The 26,543-nt window shown below is 38.2% G+C and overlaps 1 protein-coding gene across 3 annotated transcripts in view; it reads right to left on the bottom strand.

Moving 5' to 3' along the window:
* col14a1a (collagen, type XIV, alpha 1a) overlaps positions 1 to 26,543 on the bottom strand; it is a 148,281-nt gene that overhangs the window by 20,940 nt on the left and 100,798 nt on the right. For all 3 annotated transcript variants that reach the window (XM_067602026.1, XM_067602027.1, XM_067602025.1), the window contains exons 34-40: positions 19,873 to 20,031; positions 17,454 to 17,531; positions 16,524 to 16,610; positions 12,413 to 12,466; positions 9,701 to 9,796; positions 9,107 to 9,160; positions 1,115 to 1,168 (exon numbers count right to left, since the gene is read on the bottom strand). In XM_067602026.1, the coding sequence (XP_067458127.1) occupies positions 1,115 to 1,168; positions 9,107 to 9,160; positions 9,701 to 9,796; positions 12,413 to 12,466; positions 16,524 to 16,610; positions 17,454 to 17,531; positions 19,873 to 20,031 (582 nt within the window). The remainder of the gene's footprint in view (positions 1 to 1,114; positions 1,169 to 9,106; positions 9,161 to 9,700; positions 9,797 to 12,412; positions 12,467 to 16,523; positions 16,611 to 17,453; positions 17,532 to 19,872; positions 20,032 to 26,543) is intronic.

The raw sequence follows: 26,543 nt of genomic DNA, 5'->3' as shown, positions 1-26,543 counted from the left end.
GTTCTGTGTATTTTCCAAAGGATATAAATACATTTTCAGTCTGTATATAGTTGTTTGTTGTTGTGCTTACGTGTCTTTTCTCAAAACTATTTGCAAATGGTCTTTTCTCATATCTGAGAGCACCTTCCTTAAGTTGGGTATACGCTGTGTGAATTTGGGCTGTCCCAGACAAAAGATGACCAACGTGAAAGAAATGTGGTGATATCTTTGGTCGTGGCTCCACTGTGAGAAAGGTTCAAAGATGGCCGTTGTCATGGTCTTGCGAACAAAGATAGCCTGGGACGTAATTCTGCCAGGGTCAGAAATTTAGGATAACCATCTCACAGTGTGACTGCTGCTACGACCTACGTCTACTAATCAACCAATAGGAATGCAGCAGTGATCATCGCAACACTGGCGCTAAACCCAATGATGGAGGTAAAAGGAGCAAAACAAAATGTTTGGGATTCCACAAAGAAGAAAATCTTGTTGAGTTGTGGCAGCAGAAGCCTTGTTTATATGATGTGTCCTCCAGCTGTTATCATGACCACGCCAAGAAGGATGTAGCGTGGAAAGCACGATTCTTGCTCGGCTTCATTGTTTACCACTGCAGCGGCGCAGATGGATGATGCATGCTGATGATGTTTTCTTGTATATTGACTTGTGTCGTAGGTGTGATCATTGTACAGTCTACATACATCAAACTTGATGTCGTACTCAAGTTTATTAAATGCATGTCTTACACTGTGGCTTGCAATAAACTTATGAGATTGCTGAAATCTCACAGTCTGTAGGCGCCGTTAGCTAGTAATGATGGTGTCAGCAGACATGCTATTGCCATTATCGTATCATATCCATTGATCTCTGCCCATAGTATCATTTTTTTTCATTTACACCACAACAAATGTCTTCAAGTCACACCTCTTAAGATCATGTTTTTAAACCCCATTTGACTTGAAAAATAAATAAAAAAACATTACCTACATCCTACATCTATATACAGCATCTTCATTTACATACAGTATACTGTATCCCTGTAATGTAGATAAATAGATCCATAATGCTCTCCCAATACCAGTATCACAAAGGAGCACTGTTGCAGAATAAACAGTAATAAATATAGGTGATGACTTACCCTCGCTCCCGGGGGGCCGTCTCTGCCAGGGGAGCCTGGGCTTCCAGGAACACCCTAAACAAAACACAAACAAGCTGGTTTAAATCACCATCACAGCACTAACTGCGGTCAGTATACAGTACAGCAGGTCACTGGAAATTTTAGTTAAGCTTTAAAATCCAGAAAAGCTGCAATCAACTGCTGATGTGAACATTTTGTCTCCCTTCATCTTCGTGACGGCAATTGAAAAGAAATTCATGTTCCAGGAAGTCTTCCAGTCATGAAAAGCTGCTGTTCTTTCAAATCATGTTTTTATAAAACAACTGATGACTCATGGATTCACTTCATTTATTCATTCTAGGCCATTACTCAGTCCAGAACCTGGCTTTTTAAAAAGGCATTTCCTCCCCCAAATTGCAAACAGTCTAACAGGGAATGTTGTTTTTCCTCATGATAATTAAAATGCATAGATGGATTTAACCACAGATTGATACAAGCAATATTTTCAGTGTCCTCCTAAACAATGCTTTGACACTAGTGGACATAAATCTGATTTGTGGAAGGAATCAACCTCTAACCATGTGGATACAGGTCAGTCTCTATACCAGCAGGCTTCCCTGCTGCTCCATCTCCTGCCCCAATTCCCCTTCATCCAACTCTCTGCAGGTCAGTGCGCACAGCTGACTCCAAAATACAGTCATGGATTAAGTGTTGAGGTGATTTATCTCTGCACTTGAGTATTAGTGGAGAGCTCATAAAACAGGACAGTTAACACTGTTAAAGGTTCTACAAATTACAGCACAGGGTCACAGAGGACAGGCCTCGTATGATTAATGAAGTGCTATTGTGTAGATGTTGGCTGATGTGCATTCTCCCAAGACATCAGCAATAATATCTGCCCCGTCATTTTCACACACACACATATCCACACACAGACACAGTGTAAAAAAGGCACATGGAGCAAGGAAGAAAGCCTTCACAATAACACACATGTAGACTGAGGATTTGACTGCAAAAATATCCATCTTATCAAGTATTTTCTATAATTAAGTCCTAAAAGCTTTATTTCTTATAACAAGCGAGGAAATCTGCTGGTGTAGAAAAGTTTTTGTTTTTTGTTTGTGTTTTTACTTGTTCAAAGAATTTATTAGAAACGAGTGTGTGTGTCTTGAAACAAGAAAGAATAATCAAGAAAAATAAACTTCATTAAAGAATTTAGTTAATTTTCATTGGAAACTGAAATATTCTTTTAATTAAAAATACTTAAAGGACTCAATTGTAGACACAAATGATGTGATAAGAAGTTTTTTGTGTAATACTTTATTTAATCCAAATAAAAAATGTAAACAATTAACAAATGCTTTTAACATACATTATAATGTAGTTGTAAGCAGAGCTAGACGGTTTCTAACTGTTTATTAATGTACTTGTTAAGAACCATTAACTTCTCCTCTGAAACATCTGTAACTTGTGTATAAACAGATAATGAATAGTAGACTTTATAATATAATAAAGTTAAGTAATTAATATGAAATTACTTAAATTACTTATTTAAGTATTCATTATCAACAGCAAATTAACTCTTTATAAAACAAAGGATTTGTTCTTGACTGTGATTATATATTACAACTATGACATACTGAGTTATCAAAAACTTATGAGCTGTATATTTACTCATTACAAATACTTCATATAAGACAAATGTGGACGTATACATTAACAAACACTTAAAATAGCTTAAAAAGTCCTTATTTCTGCTGACAAATACATTATATTGTTATATAAACAATGTATTAAGTGTTTATATGCTGCTTATAAATGGTGAAGGGGGGTTAAAGCAAATTGTGCCAGAATACACAAGTACTCAAAACACACACCTATCTGAGCCTCTCAAGCAGGCCTTGAGAATAATATAAATGAAATGAATGTACAGAATCCAACTGTGCGAGTGATTCTGATGTTAAACATTAACTGTGCGAGTGATCTGCCACATAATACACGCACAAACGTTAGTTTCCTACACAGATCAAGCTCGAGTAAGATGGGGGATGAAAAGGGGTGACTATATACATCTGTAAGAGATCTAGAGGAGGACCAAGTTTAAATCATTGCAACACAAACACACAAACTCATATTTCTCTCACAGACAAAACAAAAGGTATTACTTGATAACACACACAAAGAGATAAACAGTATGAAAGTGAGAGCGATGAGAAAGACGGACACAAACACACACGCTTTGCTATTCACTGCAGCTGCATTTTTCACTGTCAAATTGAAACAGAGGTGGAGGAGACGCTGATGACAAGGTTACATTGTATTTACTGCAGCGAGAAACGGAGAGAGAAGAAACATCAACAACAACGAGAGAGAGAGAAAGAGAGACAGGGAGGGAGGAAGAGAAAGAGAGGAAAAGAGAGGGAGAGAGAGAGAGAGGTAATTGATGTTTTAGAGTTGTGATATTCTCTGTGGTCCCTCGTATATTACAACAGGGCCCTGGAAGCTACAATATTCCCCCACTGAGGCACGCACACACCCATTCATATTCCTCTCTCTGACAAAACACATTATTACTCGCCAACATATTGCGGCACAGGGCAGCACTGCCAGCTTTTATTAATAGGACTATGCAGGCAGGTAGGGAGCTAGACAGTGCTGCATCAGGAAGTGTTGCGGCTCTCGGTGGACTGGTTCAGACACTAGTTGTACTTTCCTCATGAGACTGGTTACTCCCTCTCTAACACTGCGCTGAAAATTACAGGTCACATACACTGAGTATGACTTCCAAACACCGCCTGAATTTTGGTCTCTCACAAAACTCTCTACAAACTCTGGTGTATACAGATCTGTGTGTGATACTGCATGTTAACTGTAGTTAGATTGTATATGTATACGGATATATTGTGTGTATATGGCAAGGCTTTGTGCTGCTATGTTCTCTCAAATGCCCGAGACAAATTTCTCCCAAGAGAGACAATAAAGGCTAATCTAATCTAAAAAGAAAGTTGACTCTTCAAAGTAAAGCTATTTCATGAGGCAGACTACAGAATAATAAATATATATGTGAATAAAAATCCTTCAAAAAACTAACTATAATCATCAGGGACATGATTATCAGCATCGGCAAAACAACAAATGGTCTTAACAGCTGCCTCTACCAAAAACAGTTTATCTGCATCAGCACTATGATAAACACTTTTCCAGTACAGTAAATATTGTTGCCATTAACGTCATCATGGTAAAATTTAATTTTTAAAGTTAAGATCCTGCTGACAAAAAAGACTTAAATCACTGCTAATAAATCTACTACTAAAATCATTAAAGATACCCTGCACAGTGTGACCGCCATACTGCAACACAGCATGACAGCAGGAGGTTATTAAAGGCAGCCATTCGAAAGGGACCATCCCATCATAGTATAGTGTGCTCTGATGCCAGATCGATGTATCAGTTTGACATGATCAGTGATCGGCAGATGGGAGCGCTGACTGGAACAAGTTGGGTTCTGTGGTGTGGAAAATAAATAACAGCGCTCCTTTATTCTGTCTGCAGGAGCTGTCTCTCAAAATCAGACCTTTTGCACAGTCAGCTCCACGTGGAGAGCTCGACTGCAGCGAAATCTGGTTACAAAGAATTCTAAATGAGTATACACACACGCTCATCTTATAAAATTGCTTGTCCCTACACAAGATCATTTATTTATCCCGGAGTGTAGTAGGGAGAAGAAAAAAAAAAATCAGCGCTTACAAAGACATGAGACAGGAAAACTCATATTTACATGACAAGGCATCTGAACTGTAAGGAAACCAATACTCAACAACAAAAATAGATCAGAACTAAGATTCAAACCCAGGACCTTTAGAGTTTACTTAGCCACTGATATGTACAAATGAGTACACATTAAATACATGATCTTTTCTGTCCCAAAATGTACACATACACCTTCAAAAATCCAGTGTTCCTTTGTGTATAGGTCAAACTTGAGCCCAAAGTCAAATTGGCTAGCACCTCTGCTTTGTGACATCCTCTGGTGAATCTGGGCTCAGAGCCATAATGGAATCCATCGTCTTATTTAATTTGTTCTGGTCGTCAGACAACACAGCAGCAGACAACACTAGCTGATGCACCTTGATAAATGCTGTATGTGTAAACGGTCCCCTGCTCACTTCAAACCTCACAGGGGATTTTCAAGGGAAAAAAATCCATCTCAGCCAGGAAACTATAAAAGTGGCCTTTGTGTCCTTTTTCTGGTTCATAAGCTTGATAAAAGCCTGAGCATTTGTAGGATAGACCTTCACTATCTCTACAATGAGCAGAGCTTTAGACTGAGCGGCAGATAGTGCTCCATCAGAATGTAGTTTGACTCAGTGTGTGAGAAAGTGCGCTGCATGGCTCCCACATTCTCCACTTTGAAACCACTTAAATTCAGCAAAATATACTATATGTCCTGTGACATCTACAAGAGCTTAAAGGAGACATTTTAATGGAAATGTCTGCACAATATCCATTTTAATAGACTTGATTTAAACTCCTAAGACATTTCTAAATGTGGTGATAAAGAGGTTATCAGACAAAGTAGTAAAACTGAAAATTATCTGGCAAGGAGTGTTCAGCAACTAGTAAGCCAAGGTTTATTGCGTGTACCAATAGTTAAAAGTTAATGTCCACCTATTGAGATACACTGGATGACTTCACAGATCTGTGTCATTTATCCCTTTTTAGTCCAAACTATAGAGTAACAGTAATGGACATGACAATAACAAGTTGTTCCTTGACAATGTCACGCTCACCCTGTTTAGGCTTTTCTTGAAATATTCAAATCATAGTGAGATGAATTATGTTCTGTGTTGTCTAGTCCCTGAGAACTGCTATATTTTCTTTACATCATCAACTCACTGGTGCCTAAATGACATTGAACTCACCAGTGGAAAAAATCCAAGCCTTGAAAAGTCCGCAGATAAACTAAAGGCCTTAACTGCCCACACAGGTGTTTTCACTTAATTTGCCTGATTAGATCTGTTCTCCTGGCCGTGTGGGCGTGTACGCTCTGCTCTTCATTGATCCTCTTGTTGCACAGCTCACAAAAATTCTTATTGGTGCATTGAGTTTGGTGACCTCACATAATTTCTAGCAACACTCCTCCCAACTTAAACCCGAGCAGAGCTCTAATCAAGCTGAAATATTACCACCGGTGATGGTGTGCAGGGCCTTGAGACTTTGAAGCATACCAAGCCTGTTGTTTGTAATAGTGTTTGTTTCTATAATTAACAAAGAATAATTAGATTGTTACCGTGATTATTCTAACGTATACATTAATGGCAATAGGTCATCCTTGAAGAATTCCTTGAAGAAATAAAACCTTCTCCTGGTAGAGAGTTACTACAACACAATGTCCGGGGCTCCCAGAAGAGCACCATTAAAATTAATTCACTATTACCTCTGATTGGTTCATTGCCCAATAATGGAGATGCTGGTAATGATTATTCTCATTTAATGATTCCATTAGCCCGCTCTGTGTCTGTGTCCACGTTCATGTGTGTGTCAGCAACAAAACAGTCGACACAAATGCATACGCGCACGCACGCACGCACGCTCACACACACACACACACACACAGTGCTACTTAAACTTTTCTTCATCTTCCTGCGCTTTAATATTCTACAATATATACTTGTCTACAATATTTTAGCTGCATGAAATAAAGACTCTTGACCTTTAGACTAAATAAGAATAAACAGAAGTGTGGTAGGTAGGTGGCGCTATCTTTGTTGCATCATTAAAAATGCAATATATATGTACAATATAGAAACAGCACTCATTTCAGGTAACTACAAATAAATGAATGAAGGAGTCAACAAATCGCCATGTCAGCAATAACCTACTGTTTCGTTACTGGTGTGACCAGGATAATAAGCAATTTTTCTGCACTTTGGAAGTTTTTTCCACCTCCAAAAGCGTTTTCTCTGCAGTAGTAGTTGTTTAGCGAAATAATTCACACAGATAACCTGTGAATGAAGCAGTATTGGCATACATTTTACCTTTAACAAGTGTTTTGTTATCAGCAGAGTCCCTAAACAACACAATGCTAAGAATCAGGGTAGACAATACAGGGAAGAAAAAAAAGGGGGAAAGAAAACTGTTTCTATTATACTTCGTGCTTTCTGTGGTTCCCTCAGTTAGGATGATTCAACATAAAGCACGCAAGAAGAGAGTCAAAGGTTTTAACACAAGATGAATAATGAAACATGGATTGAAGTTACAGAATTTTGCCTTTATAGGGCAACAAAGTCTCATTTCTGTGAGCCTGCAGGGCCATGGCACCTCAGTGATAATGGATGTAGGACTCTCTTGTATACTCTACACATACACAGAGAGAGAACGATTTATAAACATAGCCACACGCACACACACACAGGCACGCGAATGCACACACAGCTGCGTTTGTTATAACCAAATACTGCTTAGTTCCTTTAATCAAGACAAAAACAGAGAGAGAAATCACTTCATGTTGGTCACATTGGAAAACAGTCACTCCTCTCCTCTGTGCTCTCTTCTGTGATGTTGGGAGTCACATTATCACACGTCACCCGTTTGTCTGACTCAGGGGTCAGCAAACTGTGGCTCCGGAGACGCATACAGCTCTTTAGCCCCTCTTTAGTGGTTTCCTGTGGCTTTCACAAGACACTTATATGGAAATGAATAACAGTTATTTTTTAACATTTTAATTTTCATTTATCATTGTTGTAGGCCTGAAGTGATTCTTAAATTCTCCAACTGTAAAAATGTGTAGCCTATACACTGAATAAACATTTCAGTCAACTAAAATGTGCGTCATAGTCTACGTCAACAGCCCGGCGCCTTATCCTCCAAATTTTGCCAAACCTCAATAGCAGTGGCTGGTCTTGGGTCTCCCTAGCTAGGCTAGCCATCGATTCTAAATCCAAAAAAAGAAAGGTCTCGGAGGAACACAGAGAATTTAATAGTGTGTGGACAGATTTGTTTGCTTTCACTGCAAACAACAAACAAGTCATATTGAAAGACATTTCTAGAACAAGCACATTGCATTTGCTGAAAAGTATCCGGCTGGGGATGAGAGAAAGAGACAGATTTCAGAACTGCTGCGGAAAGCAGAGCAGAGCGAATGTACTTTTAAGAATTGGATCAAATCTCCAAACTCCACTACTGCTGCTAGTTTTGTGGCAGCTCAGGAGACAGTGAGGCTATTATCTTGCAACAAAGTATCTGTTTTAGCAAGTTATGATTTTGTCAATTAAACGACCCGTAGCTGATATCGTTGTGTTTTATGCTGAGGCCTGAGGGTTGATTACTGTACATGGCTGATGAAAAAAGAAGAGGATTACTTCACACTGAACTGGGCTTTAAATTGAAACTGGCCTATTTTTTTTTACTTTTACTATTTTAAAGCTATTAGGCTATATGTTTTATTTATTATCAAAGTAGGCTACTTTGTTTTATTAATTTGCACAAACATGGGGAGGACTCAAAGTAGGCCTGCAGAGCTCTTTATAGCTACTCTATTTCAAAGTAGACCTACACATGCCAGTGGATTTCTCTCCACTTCATAATTGTTCAGTTTTGTGTTTTGTTGGTAATAGCATCCCCCAGTAAGCAAAAAAAAAACCCCAAAAAGTATCAAAAAATGTCAACAGTTTTCTTTATTGTAATTCTATAATTTCATAAATGCAACAAAACATTAATATTGTAACGGAAATGCAAAGTTAAAGTACCAAATAATCATTAATAGCCCTCTACAGAGTAGCCACATGTGATAAAATGTATTAATGGATGCTCATTTAGACCTATTAGTAATGTTGATAGGCTAATTTAGACTTAATAGGCTGTGTTGCCTTCATTATAAAGTAAATATGTTTTTTTCTGCTCCAGACTGATTTATTTATTTATGGTTTTGGCCAAAAATGGCTCTTTTGATATTAAAGGCTGCCGACTCCTGGTTTAACTATTATGTCAGTTTTTTGGGAAATGTCGTCTTACCATCTGTCCGGCTGGACCAATCTCTCCTCTCTCTCCCTTCTCCCCAGCAGCACCCTGTAAAGCAAACAATGCCATCAGATGTCAGCTGGATCAGCGGTCATACTGATAACTACCAAAGGAAATGAAAAACCAACACCAATTATCTTAAAAGATGCTGGGCCACCACAAGTCCCTAGAACAGCTTCAGTGTGCTTTGGATAAGATCCTGCAAGTGTCTGGAAGTGTGAGGCATACGTCATCATTTGTCAGTTTATATTGGCAGGTGTTTGACAGCTCAATAGTAAGTTTGTTCCTAATTGCACACATTTTGTGACCTTACTGCAGACAGGTGGGAGTGGAATGGCACACAACACACATTTTGTGATTGTGGTTCTTGTACCAGTTTCATTTCTAAAGAATACACAAATACTACATTCCTCCTTTACATTGGAGCCACAGTTGTTTGTTTTGAGAGGGACAGTTAGCTAAATTATGCTTAGTTTAATGTTGAAATTATCAAGTAATTTTGGAAATTTCCCTGATGTGGTGTTACACTGTAAATGTGACATATTTCACTGTGTTTCATGCAAACGCACACACACAAGCAAGCCTTACCGGTGGGCCCTGAATAGAGAGCCCGCTGGGTCCCTGAGGACCAGGCGGTCCTGGGGGTCCAAGAGAGCCAATCTCTCCCATTGGCCCTTGAGGTCCCTGTGAAAAAAAAACACAATGGGTCATTCACTGGATCACATTTAATCATTTGATCTGCTCAGAGGAAAGCCTCATTAACACCATGTATTCATAAAAATATTCTTAATTATTGTAAATATTTTGCAGCTCTAATAACAATCCAGCTGCTCTTTACTAATATTAATGTGGAACCAAAGTATCACTTAAACTGTTGTGTATAAAAAGCAGCTCTAAAAGAATTGGAAGGTGGGAAAAGTCTGTAATATTAGATTTATTTTCCAGAAAGCTAAAAAAAAAGTTAAATATCAACAAATGTACATCACAGCTGCAGCTCTCAGCTACTGTGTTTTGTTTTAGTTCCTTAATATTTACCTTTTATTTGTTTATTATATGAAAGTTATGCTTGCATCCACTGAGATAATGAACCTGTGCACATTTCCTCGAAAGTTGCACTTAATCAACACAATGTCCATCAAGTTAAAACCACAAAATCTGGTCACCATCATCACTACATGCTTGGGGGGTTTTGCTATCATTGGCTGCTTTCATAATGAGATCTACCAAAGGAAATAGATTTAGACACTTGTCCATCCATCCATCTATAATCAGGTTGTGCTGGTGTTGCGGCTCATTAGGTCCATGTGTATAAGCTGCTGACAGTGTTCCTGCAGCGGGAATCAGAAAAGAGAAATTCCTGCAAACCACCACTGATTCGCAGCATTTGTAGCTTGTTGGCTCAGCGGCAGCAGTAGCCAAAATAATCTTCACTCCGGCTGTATTTATTGTTTTACTATCCAACCATACAGTTACTGGCTTCATGTCTTTCTTATCCGTGTGAACAATCAAAAGAATCCGTGGATCTGACACACATGAATGGGGAAGGAATAAAAACAAACAGACTGAAATGTGTTATGTTTGACTGAATGATGAATATCACAAAAATATGAAGCTGAATTACTTGAAGAGATTAATCAATTGACAGATTACTGGAAATTACATTAGTCTGAGATTTGTTTTGATAACTGCACCATTTATTTCCCATATCTATCAGTGCTTACACTGTAATAAGTAATGTACCCAAACGGATTACTGAGAATGAATAAGGATAATTTCTGAGGTCCTACAGAACAGAATAACTCAACTATTCAAATAAACCTGGCAGAGGCTGCAGTGGTACAAAATGCTGTTGAGCTGAGATGAGCGTGATCTGGCAAGCATGTAATAATATATACAGTATGTGTGTACTGTATGTGTGTGCAAGCAGGAAACTGCATCTCACATAACACACATGGTCTGTATTGAAGCGTTGCACGACTTTGATTCTGTCTTTATCTCATTCTTGGGAACTTCTAGCAGGACGTGCTAAGTTTTAAGTTCTGGGTGGGCCATTTCATGTTCTGCACTACACTGTCACTCATACACTGTCACTCATCAAAGTCAAATTGGGACATATGGTTGATATAAACAACTTTATTCTCTTGATTGACAGCCCTGCGTGTCCGAACAGAAGTGGCAGGATCCCTGCTGCTTCTTTCAAAGGAGAACAATTTCGAAACATATTTTTCTAGATCGAAGATCAAATAACAATCATGGGAACTGGGTATTGGTATTGACAAATTTCCAATAGCATCAGGCTTTGTATTGCTTGCCACAGCTGGATAGTTTGTTACAGTTTGGAACAGACTGCCATAGCAAAACTATAGCAGATGCATGCTGTGCAGTAAATCTTTCATTAATAGTCCAAAACATGATTTGTTGAAAACGTGTCTAATACAGTCACAGGCTGCTTTAAGTCTGAGGCTAAAAGGAAGATGAGGTAGCCTGAAAAAACTGCTGTGAGCTTTTCAAAATAATGACCTTCAGCCCAAGGGTGCCTTGCATCCAGTCTGAAGGATGGAGCAGTGCAAGTGGGCGGCATTTGAAAAGACTCTTTGTTTGTAGGTCAGGGACATTCCTTCACACCCCTAACTTTTTTCATTTTATCATCTAACCACTGGGATAAACAAAGGATGGGGGCTGATCTCTCCCAGGAGACAGAGGTGTGGACAACATAGTTCATAACTTAAGTGAAATGTATTGTCAGCAAGAGTCCAAGTACAGCACCACTGAGAGAGTTAATCTATCTAGCGGGCGGTCTTCATGCTCTCTTACTGTTACCTCCTGTATTGTAGTGGCTCCACCACATGAGAGATTAAAGCCTCATTATTACCCTATTTACATTGTGCATCTTGGATTGGATAGATTGGATCACAATCTCAGAATAATAAACAATTATCATAAAAGGTAAGTGTAAATGCAGCAAAGAAGGATTAGAGAGGGATTACAATCTGATTGCTGAAGGTGGTTTGAAACCCATTCTAGCCAAATGTTTAAAGGGTGTAAATGCATCCAGCTCTCCAAACCGCATTTTAAATCTTAACTGCTCCCAATCTGAACCATGTCAATGAGTGGAAGTGGCTACTTCTGACAGTTTTGTCTGCCCATATATCCATGTGAGTTATCCATGTGTTTCTGTTATTGGCTGGCTAGCTAAGATATTTTTCTTGAAATATCAAGTGTAAATGGGGCCTGTGCGGCTGAGGCTGAGGGTTTGTATTGGAGAAAAAGGGTCGATAACATTAGGTGGATTTTACTAACCGTCACTCCTGGCTCTCCTCTGTCTCCTCTGGATCCTCTTATTCCTGGACCACCCTGAAACACAAACAAAAAACACCACATAAAAACAGCACATAATCAATGTTTGCAAATCGTGTACCTGTAAAGAGAGTAACAGCTCAGAAACACGGCTCAACAAAAATATGTATTGCTCAGTCTGCCTTTAAAATATGGAAATTACAGTCCATTTTTAAGGACTGAATAAAATCAGAAACAGGTCTTTGATATGAATGGATCATGAATACGATGGATAGAGGCCAGTGCGGATCTGTGCTGTAAACTGTCCTTCTGAGCTCTGGACTTAATTACACTGCATCTGTAACAGCAGGAGTCTGGAGCTGTAAACCTCGGGCTGACCCCTCTAGCCTCGAGGTTTAACCGGGGACAAACTACACACATCTGCTAATCATTGGCCCATTTGGGATATATCCTCTTCCTGTGTTTGCTTAAATAGATCTCCCCTGGGAACGAGGGGGCGACTAGGTAGCTCCTTCAATATTTAGCCAGGGGGGACAGGAGGGATGGTTGCAGTGAAGAGGAGGAGGAATATGAGAGGAGACACAAAGTTGTGGTGAAGAGAGAGGCCAGTCTTAAAGGAGAGATTCTATATCATCTGTTTTGTTTTTACCAATTTCTACATCTATATCAAATTCTACATTTGTTAGCTAATACCAGCTAATACCATATTCATTTTACTATCTATATCTATACCAATGAAAAGTCTAAACCCAACAAACTGTAAAACAAAGTGTAAAGCTACAGCAGGTTGGCTTTTCCATTTGAAAATCATTAGCTCCCACTGTTTAATTTAAATATGTTTTTACAGCTTGTGGGGACAAACTGCTAGACTGACTAGAACATGTATTGGCATTTTTATTAACAATTTACTAAGCTGCCCAACATGATGTTTATGAGGCTTGTTTTCACTTTTGCAATCAATAAAAAATAAACACTCTTAAATTTGACTTTTGGCAGTAAAGAGACAAATGAAACTTGGAACTACAGAGCTTTTGATACAAATATAATTATTGCCCCTTTGTGAGTTCATGTTCATAAAAAAACAAAAGCCCCCAAAAACAAAACAAAATAAAACAAACAAAAAAAAAAAAACATTTTTGCAACGTATTATTCAAAATGATTGATTTTGTTCGCCAAGTTGTTTTTAATGGATTTTTGTAAACAATGGAACCCGTGACTTGTTGGAGGTCATACAAACCTGCAGAGGAACTGAAATTAGCTTCCAACAGCAGCAATACAAATAATTGGGTTTGGATTTTTCATGGGCCTTTAATGGTGATAGAAAAAAAAGCACCACTATTATCATTTAACTGAGCAATTTGATGCCAAAGGCAAATTTCCATTTTTAAACAACAGCTGGATCTCGAACAGCATGGGCACAATTCAATTTTAACAAATGAAGATGGCGAGCGGCGCATGTTTTGTTTTCCTTAATGTCAGATTGATTGCTGACTGATGTTCGGTATTGAGCTGAGTCTGTGCCAAATCAGGCGGCACAGATTGCAATTCAGTTGGGGCAATCAATATTATTTCGAACATGACTCATAGATTTACAAAACTGAAGAGGCCTGCTGCTGTGAGAGACAGGAAAAGACATACATCTGACTGTGAACACAAACATAGAAATTACTTGCAGGAAGAAAAGCGCAACAGTGTTTTAATGGTGATAATAAGTGTGAAGCAGGCTAATGCTGTAGCTGTGATTCATATTACCAAAATAGCGTCATGTCTGCGTAGATATACCTGCACAACAGACATGAGTAAATATTCTATTCAGCAACAAAATGTATGAAAAAGGTGAACTTGAGTGGGAATGTTTTAAATTTAATGATCAGATGGAAACTTCTATGGCTTCTTAATCCTTTTTAATATTTCTTTGTCGTCTTTTCATGGCATTATGGTGTGCGTTTAGATCTGCATCAGGGTTCCCCATAGATGCAGGTATTTATTTAGTTTATCAGCGTGAGCAAAGTCTCAACAGCATGACAACAAATTCTGTACACATCACAGTGAAATCCTGTTTTCACAGTCTGTTAGGATTTTGAAAGTTTTCCTGTTTGTAAGCTTGTCTTCCACAGGGGATACAACATTTATTGTGTTAACAACCATTATATTGCGTAAATAAGGGGAATACAACGTCTATTCATCCTTCCTCGAAACCCCACTGACTGTGGTGTACATTTTTTGCACAGAAGTGGCTATAATTTCTCCATTAAACTACTCATCTACGCCCATATGCTGCAGTTAAAATGTGATTTAAGGAGCCCATTCAATGCCGGAGAGAGAAACAGACGCAGACAGAGAGACAGACGCAGTCACAGAGAGGCATAAAGTGATAATAAAAAGAGAGAAAGAAAAGAAGAGCCTCAGGCACTGGGATGAAGTGGGGGTAAAAGAAAAAAAAATGAAGAAAAGGAGAAACAGGAAGACAATGACAAGTTGAAAGCTTTACAGTCCTGCTATTGATCTCTGGCTTGGAGAGAGAGTAATGGAGTGAAAGAGAAAAAAATGATAGAAAGAGCGAGTAAATGCACAGTAAAAAGAAGAGAAAGAATAGTCCTTCACTCTCCTGCAAACAAGTAAAACAGTTTGTTAATGGAACGAGATAAAAAATAATTGGCAATGTCTTGAAACAACGTGCAGCTTAACTTGCATTAGAAACAAGTGAAATTACGATAGCACGTTATTGCTGAGCTGCATTATGCTTGTACTATGGGTAAGGATGAAAAAGGATAAAATAAAGAGACAAATAAAATAAGAAGGGAGGGTTGTGAGCTGTGGACACCCTACAGATGAGTAAGTGGATCTCGCTCGTCCGACAGGGATAAAAATTGGGGGGGATTGTAATCGGCTGTGATAAATGGAACTGCCATATAATTACTTTCTCAAACTATACCGCTGTTGATCCACACCCCTCTCCTGCCCTCGGCATCAAAGGGTGGAGACAGAGACAAAGAGAATGAGCTTTGAGAGTGGAGAGAAAATAAGAGAAAAGCAGGGATATATAGAGATGCAGGAAAAAAGAGAGAAGAGGGAATAGAAAAGACAGAGCGGCAGATAAAGAGAGAAAGAAAAAAGAGAAAAAGAACAGAGAATATAGACAAAAAGTCTCAGGCCATAAACGAGCTCATTTATTTGCTCTCATCTCTCAGCCTCTATCAGGTTTTACCTGCTGCTGCGTGAGAAGAATACAGCTACGCTACAAGCTCATCCCTGCCTCTCTAACACACTGCCACCTCAATAAAAACACAAAGGTCTGTGATTTTTTTTTTTAACTGACAAGTGTGATTCCAAAAATATCAACTTTAAGAAATTGAGACGTCGATCAAATGTCAGATAAGAAGACCAGATATTAACTGAGCACATGACAAGTGATTAACTATGTTTAAATGATTTTTAAAAATGGTGTATCGACTAAGAAATGCACTTTTTTTTGCCATAATGCGCCTTTTTTGCATCGGACACTGTAGGACAGTTACAACTCTTACGTCTTTTAACTTTTTTAATATTTACACCATCTTATTTTGTTTTTTAATGTGTGTGAATAAATTGTATTGCTGTATGTGTGCATTTTTTTGTGTGTTTCCATGTTTGTAAACCTGCATGCCTCAAATTGCCTCCTTCCAAAGAAAAATGAATTGAGCTGAATTAAATTTAATTAACTTTCTTAACATCCACTGGTAAATTGGTTGTTTCAGTCTGACATTTAACAGCAGTGTCCTCTATAGATGGTCCAAACACTTTCTCTGGAGTAAATACAAACTTTTTTAATGAGAGATGAGAGAGTCAAAGTGATTAAGTGAGTAACTGATGTGAGGGAAGAGTGAAAATGTGAATTTAAAAGCTTGTCATTACATGCATTCAGGTATAAATAAATGACAGTATAGAAAAAGGCAGGTGGGCCAAAGAAATGCAGACAGAAGGAAGGAGACATCTGAGAATTTGCACATAGGCCTCTAGAAAGACAGAAAAAGACAGAAAAAGGTGGTCTTCACGCTGGATTGAGCATAAGAGTCTTGATGAGTAACTAAACGAATGAACAAATGAATGAATGAAAGACACAACGAGTTCTTACGGGAGGTCCGGGTGGTCCTGGGGGTCCCTTGCTGTCCTGGGAGCAGGTACAGGAATGAGGCATAGAAGGACACTGCTCTTCAACTCTCTGAAAATACAAACACACACACATAAACAGAGCATATGATCTGCATTCAGCGTCTCTGAAAACTTCACCTACGCACACCTGGAATCTTTCCAGCGAACAAGATAACGATTATAAAACATGCTGATCATTGGCGAGCTCCTCTCAGGTCTTTGGATCAGATCCCTGACTCCCAACTGGCTGAACCGCTTGAGGCAATAAACTGATGGTACATTTCAATCAGTGTTTACTTGGTCCCCTTGACTACTGATAAACTATTTCATCAAAACAACCTCATAAAACTTTGAAAAACTACAGTACACAGGCTTATACAGATTTTATTTGTCACAAACACTAACTACGGCCTCAATATTTGATTAAATTGATTCAAAAGTTCTCTGAACATTATAAGCTTCATAAAAATGATACTGTAATAGATTACATCAGATTGTACAGGTGTACCTGTTTAAATAAACTCAATGTGTCCGTTTGTGGTTTGGGTGTATTTTAACTGATCATTGGTGCTTTTAAACAGGCACACTCAGACAGACTTGTGTATATGTGACAAAATTGTTGATTCTCAAGATGCTCATTAGGTGCAATTCTATCACATAAATGAAATTACCCACCTGACCACAAGCTCTATTAGCACTGGCAAAGAAATGCCGGCGCTAATAGCCATTCATACTGATCCCGAGAAGCTTGGCTTTAATTCTGGTTCTATCGTTCTGGTTTCATCATAACTCAGTATGATCATCACCACAATTATCCTTCTAATTATCTCAGGCTGAGCTACTGCACACTTGGAGAGGAGAGGAGAGGAGAGGAGAGGAGAGAAAAGTGTGTGCATGTTTGTTAGTTTCTTACCAATGCTGGCAGTTCACAGCACTTATCTCTGCTGGCCCAGGATGTGCTGCAGATGATATCAAACATCTGGAGCTGGAACTAAAAACACACACACACACACACACACACACACACACACATGCATGAGTACACACACCAATGAACATAAACCAATTCCATTAATATAGCAATTACACTATTGTCAGTAAACACATTTCAAAATGCTTTGCAGAAGTAAAACAGAGGCAGCATTAGAAATGGAATATTAACCACAATATTTTGTAAATGAAGTGGTTTTGTGGTTTTTCTGTGTCGATAAGAGACAACAGAGACAGTTTGGCTCCTCATAAGCTCTAATAACGTGCTGATATGTGCTGCAAGACATGCAGGCTGAGAGTGTTAATAAACAAAATTAATGTTCTGGCGGCACCACTAGTCTTAATCTACAGACCAGATTAGGTCATGAGAATGTGATTAATTTCAGCACCTGGTTAAACTAATGGCGACTTCTTACAAACAAGCTAAAATAAAAGCTGTCTGTATGTAGCCTGTTTATCTGAGTTTGCCACGTATCTTAAAATTTTTCAAATTCTTGTAAACTTAGTTACAGACAGAGATGCAGTTCTGCCCCCTCACAAACCAGCACCTGCAGTGAATCCACATCAGCAGAGGGAGGAGGACGGGATGGGAATAACTAACACTAACAATGTCTGTGCTCTTCATACTTTCTAAACTTCACACAGAGATTATAGAGTTTACATACTGACTTTGCTGTTGTAAACATTACAGTTGCTGCTCTGGAAATAATATTTGGTTATATTTAAAATATAAATCTATTCTAATCCAGTTCTGAATTAGGATTACTTCAGGACATGGTGCTTACATTCTTCATTGAACGCATTTGTTTTCTTCTTGCTAATGTCTGAGTATAATATGAAAATCTACAACCAGTGTTGTTGTTTTTTTTAAAATAAGTATTATACGGTCCACAATGATGTGAGAATGCCTAGTTTTAGTGAAATAACATCAAATTTTCTTGGCGAGAACCTCCAAACCCCCCGACTGTGTTGAGGAATTTAATTCTTTGACATTTATTACAACTACAGCTACCTGGGCCTCCAGAGTCCTTCTGGTGTCAAAAGCTCATATAAATTATCACACACACGGCTCAATAAACATGAATTAATGTATATGGAACAATTCTAAAGTACTTTTAAATTATTTCACTGATGGTGTGCACAAATACGGGTCCTAGCAACGTGGACTCTATGCACACAGCAGCACTGCTGCTGAAAAAAATCCTGAGGGAAAAGCACTGAAATATAATACACATACATATCACAGACACTACTTAAACTATGGGAAACTTGGATTAAATGGCTGTGAAACTGTTTTATCTAGGAAGTTAAATACATACAGACACGAACACATGATTGCAGACTTGGACAAAATTCAGTCGGCTAGTGGAAAACTTTGTTTTCCTCTCTGCTACTGTTTCAGTTACACAATCATAATCTATATAACTTAATTCAAAGATCATTTATGGAATCATTGTACCTTGTTCAGTAAAGTTTCATCATTACTTATATCACTTATTGTCATTATAACAGGAAGATTAATTGTCCTTTGTCATATTGAAGCTAAATTTAGCTGGGAAATGCATGACAGGCAAATTTTAGTCAAACACTGAAACCTTATGAAAAATGCCAACATTGTTCATATACCATATTATATTATATTATATTTAGTTTTATTCACACAGATGTACCTTCATTTTTGTAATCCTTCCAATCAACTAGAAGCCAAGTAAACCTACCAATAAGTTTTCATTTTCTAACAGATTTCTTTCTGAGAAGACCTTTCCCAACAAGACAGACACAACATATTTCTGAATCAATGACCATCCTCTTTACTGGCCGGTAAAAGATGATCTGTTGGTAGTGAAGAAAATGTCACATTTTCTTTATTTTCCAGCTGATAATTTTCTTTGCAGCAGTTCAGAAGTAAAATGTACTAATGACACCTCTCAGTATTCCCAGCAGTCCAGGACATCTCACCTTCTCATCAGCCTGAGTCTTTCCTGTGCTTCTTTATGGAAGCACAGCTAACAAAGTATATGTAAAACACTTTGTACGTTTCAACTTGCAATAAATAAAGTGAATTCCCACTGAGTGACTCATTGAAATGGTTTTAGATTTTTATGGTTGCCATTTTACAGGCTGTATGGTTCACAGACACACCAAACCTGATTGATCATTGCAATCACTGCTCAAAGGACAATTATAACAGCTAAACAATTATCACTTGACTATACAAGAATTTCATTTATTTACACTTTTTTACACTTTTAACTGTACTTTACACCTCAGGAATATTAAAAACCACAGAAATACACTTTAGAGTGCACTTCACAATGATGCAGACAAGAATTCATACTGACTGGAGCAGAGTTGTCCCGTCGGCCTCTGGACCGGACCATCCGTCCCAGGATCTCCACACCATCCGTGGTGATGTTACCAGCTGCACTGATGCCTTTCTCCCCAACGACAGAGCAGTCTAACACCACCTTCACAGCTGTCTTGCTGATGGTCACATGGAGCTGCATGAAGAGACGATAAGATGCATTAGAAAAACTTTGGAGTATTTCCCAAACCTACTAACTAAATCTAACACATGTGGAGCAGATAAGTTGCAAAAATGCCTTCAATTTTCTTTCGACTTAAGTCTGAGTCTGATTGCAGGACAGGAGTATTTTTACATTATTGTATTGGTACTTTTACTTCAGTAAATGATATGAGTTCTCCTTCCACCACCAGTTTAAATACATAGATATAGGCTGTCCACATTTTTTAGCAAGTCTCAGTAGTCTCAATGTCTCAGTCGTTAATCCTCATATTTGTATTACTCATCATTATTGCCATAAAATGTGACCAGACATAAACACAAACAATTCAGTAGCTGGAGTCAATAAAACAGAGTTGTTGCACCATTTCAAGTGCAGCATTTTCACAATTCTTGTTTCTGTGATCAGCCAGAACATAAAACATTCAATTGCCACTTACAGTATGTGTTCGAGAGCCAAGAGAGTTTCAGCTCTTTCCTGACTAATCACAGTGAGAATTATTTCCTTTGCTTATGTGTGTTGTTATAAACACAAGCTAAAAGCATCTAAGCACACAAATTGGCCCGTCCAGTCAGTGCTGGAGGCTCAAACTGCCTCCTTAGGGGAAACCACTGCCAGCGCTATGATCCGTGAAATTCATCTGGTTGTGTGGTTAATGAGCAACGGGGGCTGCATCCTTGTGATGGATTGTAATAAACCAGACTATTAGTACCTGCATGTTTCATTATTAAATGTTTTCTCTCCCTTTTTGATTCTCTCTTTTAAACAATCAGTAAAAAAAAAAAAAAAATCATGTACTGTATATCATACTGTAGGAACATGAATGCATGTGTGCAACACATACACCTCTATACACAGTAACACGGTGCAGCTAATGGACAAAGTTCATATTTGAGTGTCAGAGCCCATTCCTCAACTGACGTCTGGACGACTGTTTTATAATGACTTTTGGTTCTCATCCTCTATTATGCACACTTCACTGGGCAGGACTGTGTGTGTGACCATGTGTGCGTGTGTGTGTGTGTGTGTGTGTGTGTGTGTGTGTGTGTGTGTGCGTGTGTGTGTGTGTGTGTGGTCGAAATCCTCTAAGGTGAGAACATTTTGCTGGTATTTTGTGGCATTTAATGGTTGCAGTTAAGGTTAACATTAGTGGTTAGGGAATGAATACAGGACATTGAAATGTCTAATGGTATATAAATGTATATGTTTCTGTGTGTGTGTGTGTATGTACCTGTGTTAAAGCTGCCTGTCACTCTCCTTCAGACTAGCTGGTTCCTCCATTTACGCCAGCAATGACTCAGACTTATTTTCAGTCTGGAGGAAGTTTATTCTTGAAAATGTACTATTTTGAACCATTCGGTCAAGGAACAGTCTGATGCCAACAGTAGCAGGTATCAGAAATCGTATCAGGTATCAGGTTTGTTTTGATCAACAGCTTTGTTATGGCTATGTTCTCACAGATTGATATAATATGTTTAACACCACTTTACACTTTAATGTTTCATGCTATTCAAATGTACCAAACAAAACTATGTAAAACATTCTTTATATTAAATGTTGACATGCATGTGAAAAGAATGATTTCCAACACATTTCCACATACATGAACATACAGGATACAAACAACCACTGTGTTTTAGATTTGTGGATGTGTTTTTTCCTCCATCCATTACATTCCTTTTTTTTGTGGTGTATGTAAGTCAACTTGCTTCAGTTATATCTTATATTTATTGCAACCGTTCTCTTATAAAATTGGAAGATATAAAAAGTATTCACAACATTACCTTCAGTAATAAAAATAGTAAGTTTAACATACCACTAGAACATCAAACTCTTTCATCTTTGTTTTTCAGCAGAATTTTAACTTTCTACTTATTCAACCTATTTATGGAAACATGTTTCACTCAGGATCACAGTCAATATGACGATATCTGAGGGCAGAATCTAGTGCAGATTAAGTGTAAAATGAAGTATATTACAAGTTTGAATTAAAGTACATTATTTGGGCCTCTGCACTGTCATGACTAGATGAGTTAGAAACTAATTTGATTGTTAAAAACACTTATTACAACTCTTTTTGTTGTTGTTTTGTTATTCTGAGATGCATTAGATAACAGTGAGGCTGACAGGAGACAAACCCCCAAACTGAGACTTCAGATCATTTTTTTTTTTTATAGATCAGCACAACAAGGAAAAACAAAAACCCTAACCAGATGCAATGAGGGTGAATAAAATAAATAAAAGTAGCATACTGTTTTTCACTTTGTGCTGCTCCTGGCAGGTCAGATGGCTGGCTGGACTCTACTGGATCCATCCACAGCTAATACTACTGCCAGCACAGGATAAATTTATCTCTCTCTGGAACTACGTGGTGCAGTGTTAACCCACGCTCCAATCATGACACCCAAACATAAAGGAGAGGACTGTGTCAGTCTATCACAGGTGTGAGATCTTTTAAAGCAACAACAAGATGTCTACATGCAGTTACTAACGCAGTGAGAAAACAACTTCAATGGCTTTGTCCAAATCTTGGTCGATTCTACTAACCAACGAATGGACGATATGATTAAAGAGGTCTAGGACCTAAAGATCAGTTTGCATTTCTCCCATAAAGAAGTGGAAGAAGACCTAAAAAAGACTTGCAAGGAGATGACAAAAGTGCAAAGATGCACTCACCGACATCAATACTGTGTGTGAATGAGTCTTATCAATGACTGTGAAGGTCAATCCAAAAGGAATAATGTAACTGTAGAAAGCATTCCTGAGAGAGAGCGGGGAGGAATCTGAGGACGAGGTCTTTGAGATGTTCACTGTAAAGCTACAGATAGATGAAAAGAGGATCAAAGTGGAGCATGCCAACAGGTTGGGAACCAACTCAGGTGACAGGTGACTAGGGCCAATACAATTCAAGGACAAGATGGCAGTTCTGGAAAGAGACCATAAACTGAAAGGACTTAACATATTCCTCAATGAGGACTATACTGAGGCCAGAGGCGAAAAGAACTCATTCCAGCTATGAAAGCTGAAGGAGGTAAAGGGAACATTGCATACATCCAATACGACAGACTCATTGTCCACTCTCCCTCCCAAAAGACTGAGTGGAAAGAGCCAAGTCTATGGGTTCATAACAAACATAACACACACACACACACACACACGCACACACACACACACACACACACACACACACACACACACACACGACTGATGATGTTGCTGTTTGGACTGTCTGTTCTTTTCTACACTATGTCTGTATTTGATAAACTTCCCAGGAAAGGGCTAAAAATAGCCCATGTTAATATATGTAGCCTCAGAAATAAGGTTCAGGATATCAATAATTTGCTAATGTCAGACAACATTCATATTCTGGCCCTCTCCAAGACCCACTTAGATGACTCATTTGATAATGCTGCAGAGGCAATACATGAATATACCATCTAGAGAAGGGACAGGGATAACTGTGGGGGAGGAGTTGCAATATACATTCAAAGCCACATTCCTGTTAAGCTCAGAGAGAACTTAATGTCAAGTGCTGTTGAAATGTTGTGGTTGCAGGTTCACCTGCCTTATTTAAAGCCTTTGCTGTCGGGTTGCTGTTATAGGCCACCAATTCTGACAGTTAGTATATCTATATAATTTGTGTGAAATGCTTGATAGAGTATATGATGTGAATAGAGAGATTTATTTCCTGGGAGACCTGAATATTCATCAAGCTGAAAAGGAGACTTCTCACTGTAACCAGTGCTTGTAATCTGGTCCAGGTCATAAATCAACCTACCAAGGTTTTCATTAATAGTACAGGAATCATATCATCCACATGCATTGATCATATTTACACTAACACTGGAGAATTTTGCTCCAAAGCTGTATCTGTAATCAAGTAGCTATATTCAAGAAAGCCAAAGTTCCAAAGGTTGGGCCTAAAATAGTTTTTAAGAGATCATACAAGGGATTTTGCTGTGACTCGTATCTGGATGATGTTAAAAATATTTGTTGGTCTGAAGTGAGTAAAGAGAGGAACCCAGATGCTGCACTTGATGTATTTATGAATATGCTGCTTCCAGTTATTGATAAACACGCAGCTGTTGGGAAACTGACTGTTAGTGCACCGTGGATTGATGAGGAGTTGAAAAAAATGCATGTTTTTAAAGAGATGAAGCAAAAGTAGTGGCAAATAATCCTGGCTGCACATCTGAATGGCAGACATACTGTAAAATAAGGAACAATGTGACTAAACTGAACAGAAAGAAGAAGTAAATGTATTATGAAACTAAGATAAATAATATAAAGGATGATGGAAAAAAGCTCTGGAGTACCTTAAACTATATCATGGGCAGAAAGAGTAACTCAACTCCATCTTTCATTGAATCAGATGGGTCTTTCATTGCTAAACCTTTAAACCTTGCCCAAATATTTTAATGATCATTTTTAACTAAGGCAGGAAATACCAAAATCAAGTTGTGAGCCATCATATTTAAGTATAAAAGACCATGAAAGGCAAGAATTGTTTTGAACTGTGTAAAGTGAGTATAAACAAAGAGTTGCAGACAGCACTAGAAAGGGTCACTAGTAATAAACATATCAAAGACTAAGAGCATTGTATTTGGTACAAATCACTCCTTGAACTCTAGACTCCAGCTGAATCTGATGTTGAACAATGTAGCTGTTGAGCAAGTAGAAGAAAAGATATAGATTCTCTTGTTGTAAAGATGGGGAGGAATATATCTGTAATAAAGGCTCTAGTTTTATCACATCTAGACTATTGCCCTATGATATGGGCAGGTGCTGCAAAGAAGGATCTAGAAAAACTGCAGCTGGCTCAGAACAAAGCAGCCCGTCTCTCTTGGTTAAAAGTTGAGGAGAGGCTGCTGACAGCATCACTCCTTGTTTTTATTAGAAACATTAATGTATTGACAATTCCTGATTGTTTGTATAGTCAACTCACTTTCAGCTCTAACATACTTACCTACCCCACCAGACATGCCATCAGAGGTCACTACACAGTTCCTAAATCTAGAGCACAATCAAAGCAATGTGTGGTATTATATCGAGCCATTGTTGCACGGAGCTCACTCAGCTCAGATTGCTAAAGCACACAATAAAGTGAGCTTTAAAAACAAGTGAAGCAACACCTAACAGCCCTACGCCTGTAACCACATTAATCACACTTTGTACATTTTTTTTTATGTATATGAATATGTTGTAAGATTTCACTTTGTACGTATATTCAGTGCTTATGAATTTAGTGTATATTAAAGCTGGAGTGCGGGACTTCTGTCTCCCCCTTCTGATAGTGAGTTTAAAAGGGGGTATGCAGCATGCTCTCATGTGCACCCTGAATGACAAGTACACATAGAGGGCCAGTAAAAAACAATATATTTTGATGGTCCACCAGCCCAAAACCGTATTTTTTGATGGTCCACTGACCCACCAGGATTTGTCCCAGTATGCTCATACACCATTGGCCGTAACCTACTGTTGCGGCTGTAAAACGGTGAATAAACCCCGACAAAATGACTTGTTTCACTATCAGAATTGGATCCATTCGGTCCTATAACATTTGGAGAGTCTAGAAGAGCCACATGATTAACGGACAGACAACCAGCGCAGGAATGTCATGCCTGACATGACATTTAAAAACTTGGTATACCATGAAATACAGAGAGATTTATCTGGCGGTGATAGGCCTAATTGGCATTGTGTGAACTTGTTTGGCAAGGGCTTGAATGTAATGGACATTCATTTATGTGTAAAAGTTCTGCACTGAAGGTTTAATATATATGAGTGGATATGAATAAGAATGAGTATAGTAATACGTTTGAGACAAAGAATATTGTTAGATATACTTTTCTGATTTTAATATCATTTGGTTGTTTTGTCTGTAAGTGTCTTTATCTGTCAGGCTTTTATGTTTTGTGTGGACCGAGGAAGAGTAGCTGATGTTCTGCATCATGGGGATCCTAATAAAATCCTAAAATCCTATGCTCACACATATACAGGGAAACAGACATACACACACACATGTGTTTTCTGATGCTAATGTTGTCTTAGACATCAAAAGTACCATTGTGAATTACAAAGCACCTCATTTGTTTGTGTCTCTGTCAACAGATTGTTCCTTTTTTCTCTGCCAGAACTCTTTTTTCTTTTCACTTTTCAGACGCAACACAAATTACTTTTTTATTTTCAAAAGCACTGACAGTGCTACATTATCTTTGTCATGTCGCACATATGACTTTGTAATTATCTTTGAAAATTAATAACAACTCTGTTGTATTTACTAATAGCTAATAACTAAGAGCAAAAACCCATAACACTGAGCTATCAACTTCTTCACTGAGGACAAAGAGAGCTAAATCAACAGGAGCACAAAAACTGAAAGGTTTTCTTTGTGCAAAATGGTACAAAGCCTGGACTTTCTTTAATAGTTTTAATCTCTGGGCATATTTTATACTCACTGCAGACTGCCTTAACATCATAAATAAAAT

This window comes from Thunnus thynnus, chromosome 10 (assembly GCF_963924715.1).
Source record: "Thunnus thynnus chromosome 10, fThuThy2.1, whole genome shotgun sequence".
Lineage (NCBI taxonomy): Eukaryota > Metazoa > Chordata > Actinopteri > Scombriformes > Scombridae > Thunnus > Thunnus thynnus.
Note: the sequence above shows the minus strand (reverse complement) of the source record. Positions and strands in the feature narration are given on the sequence as shown.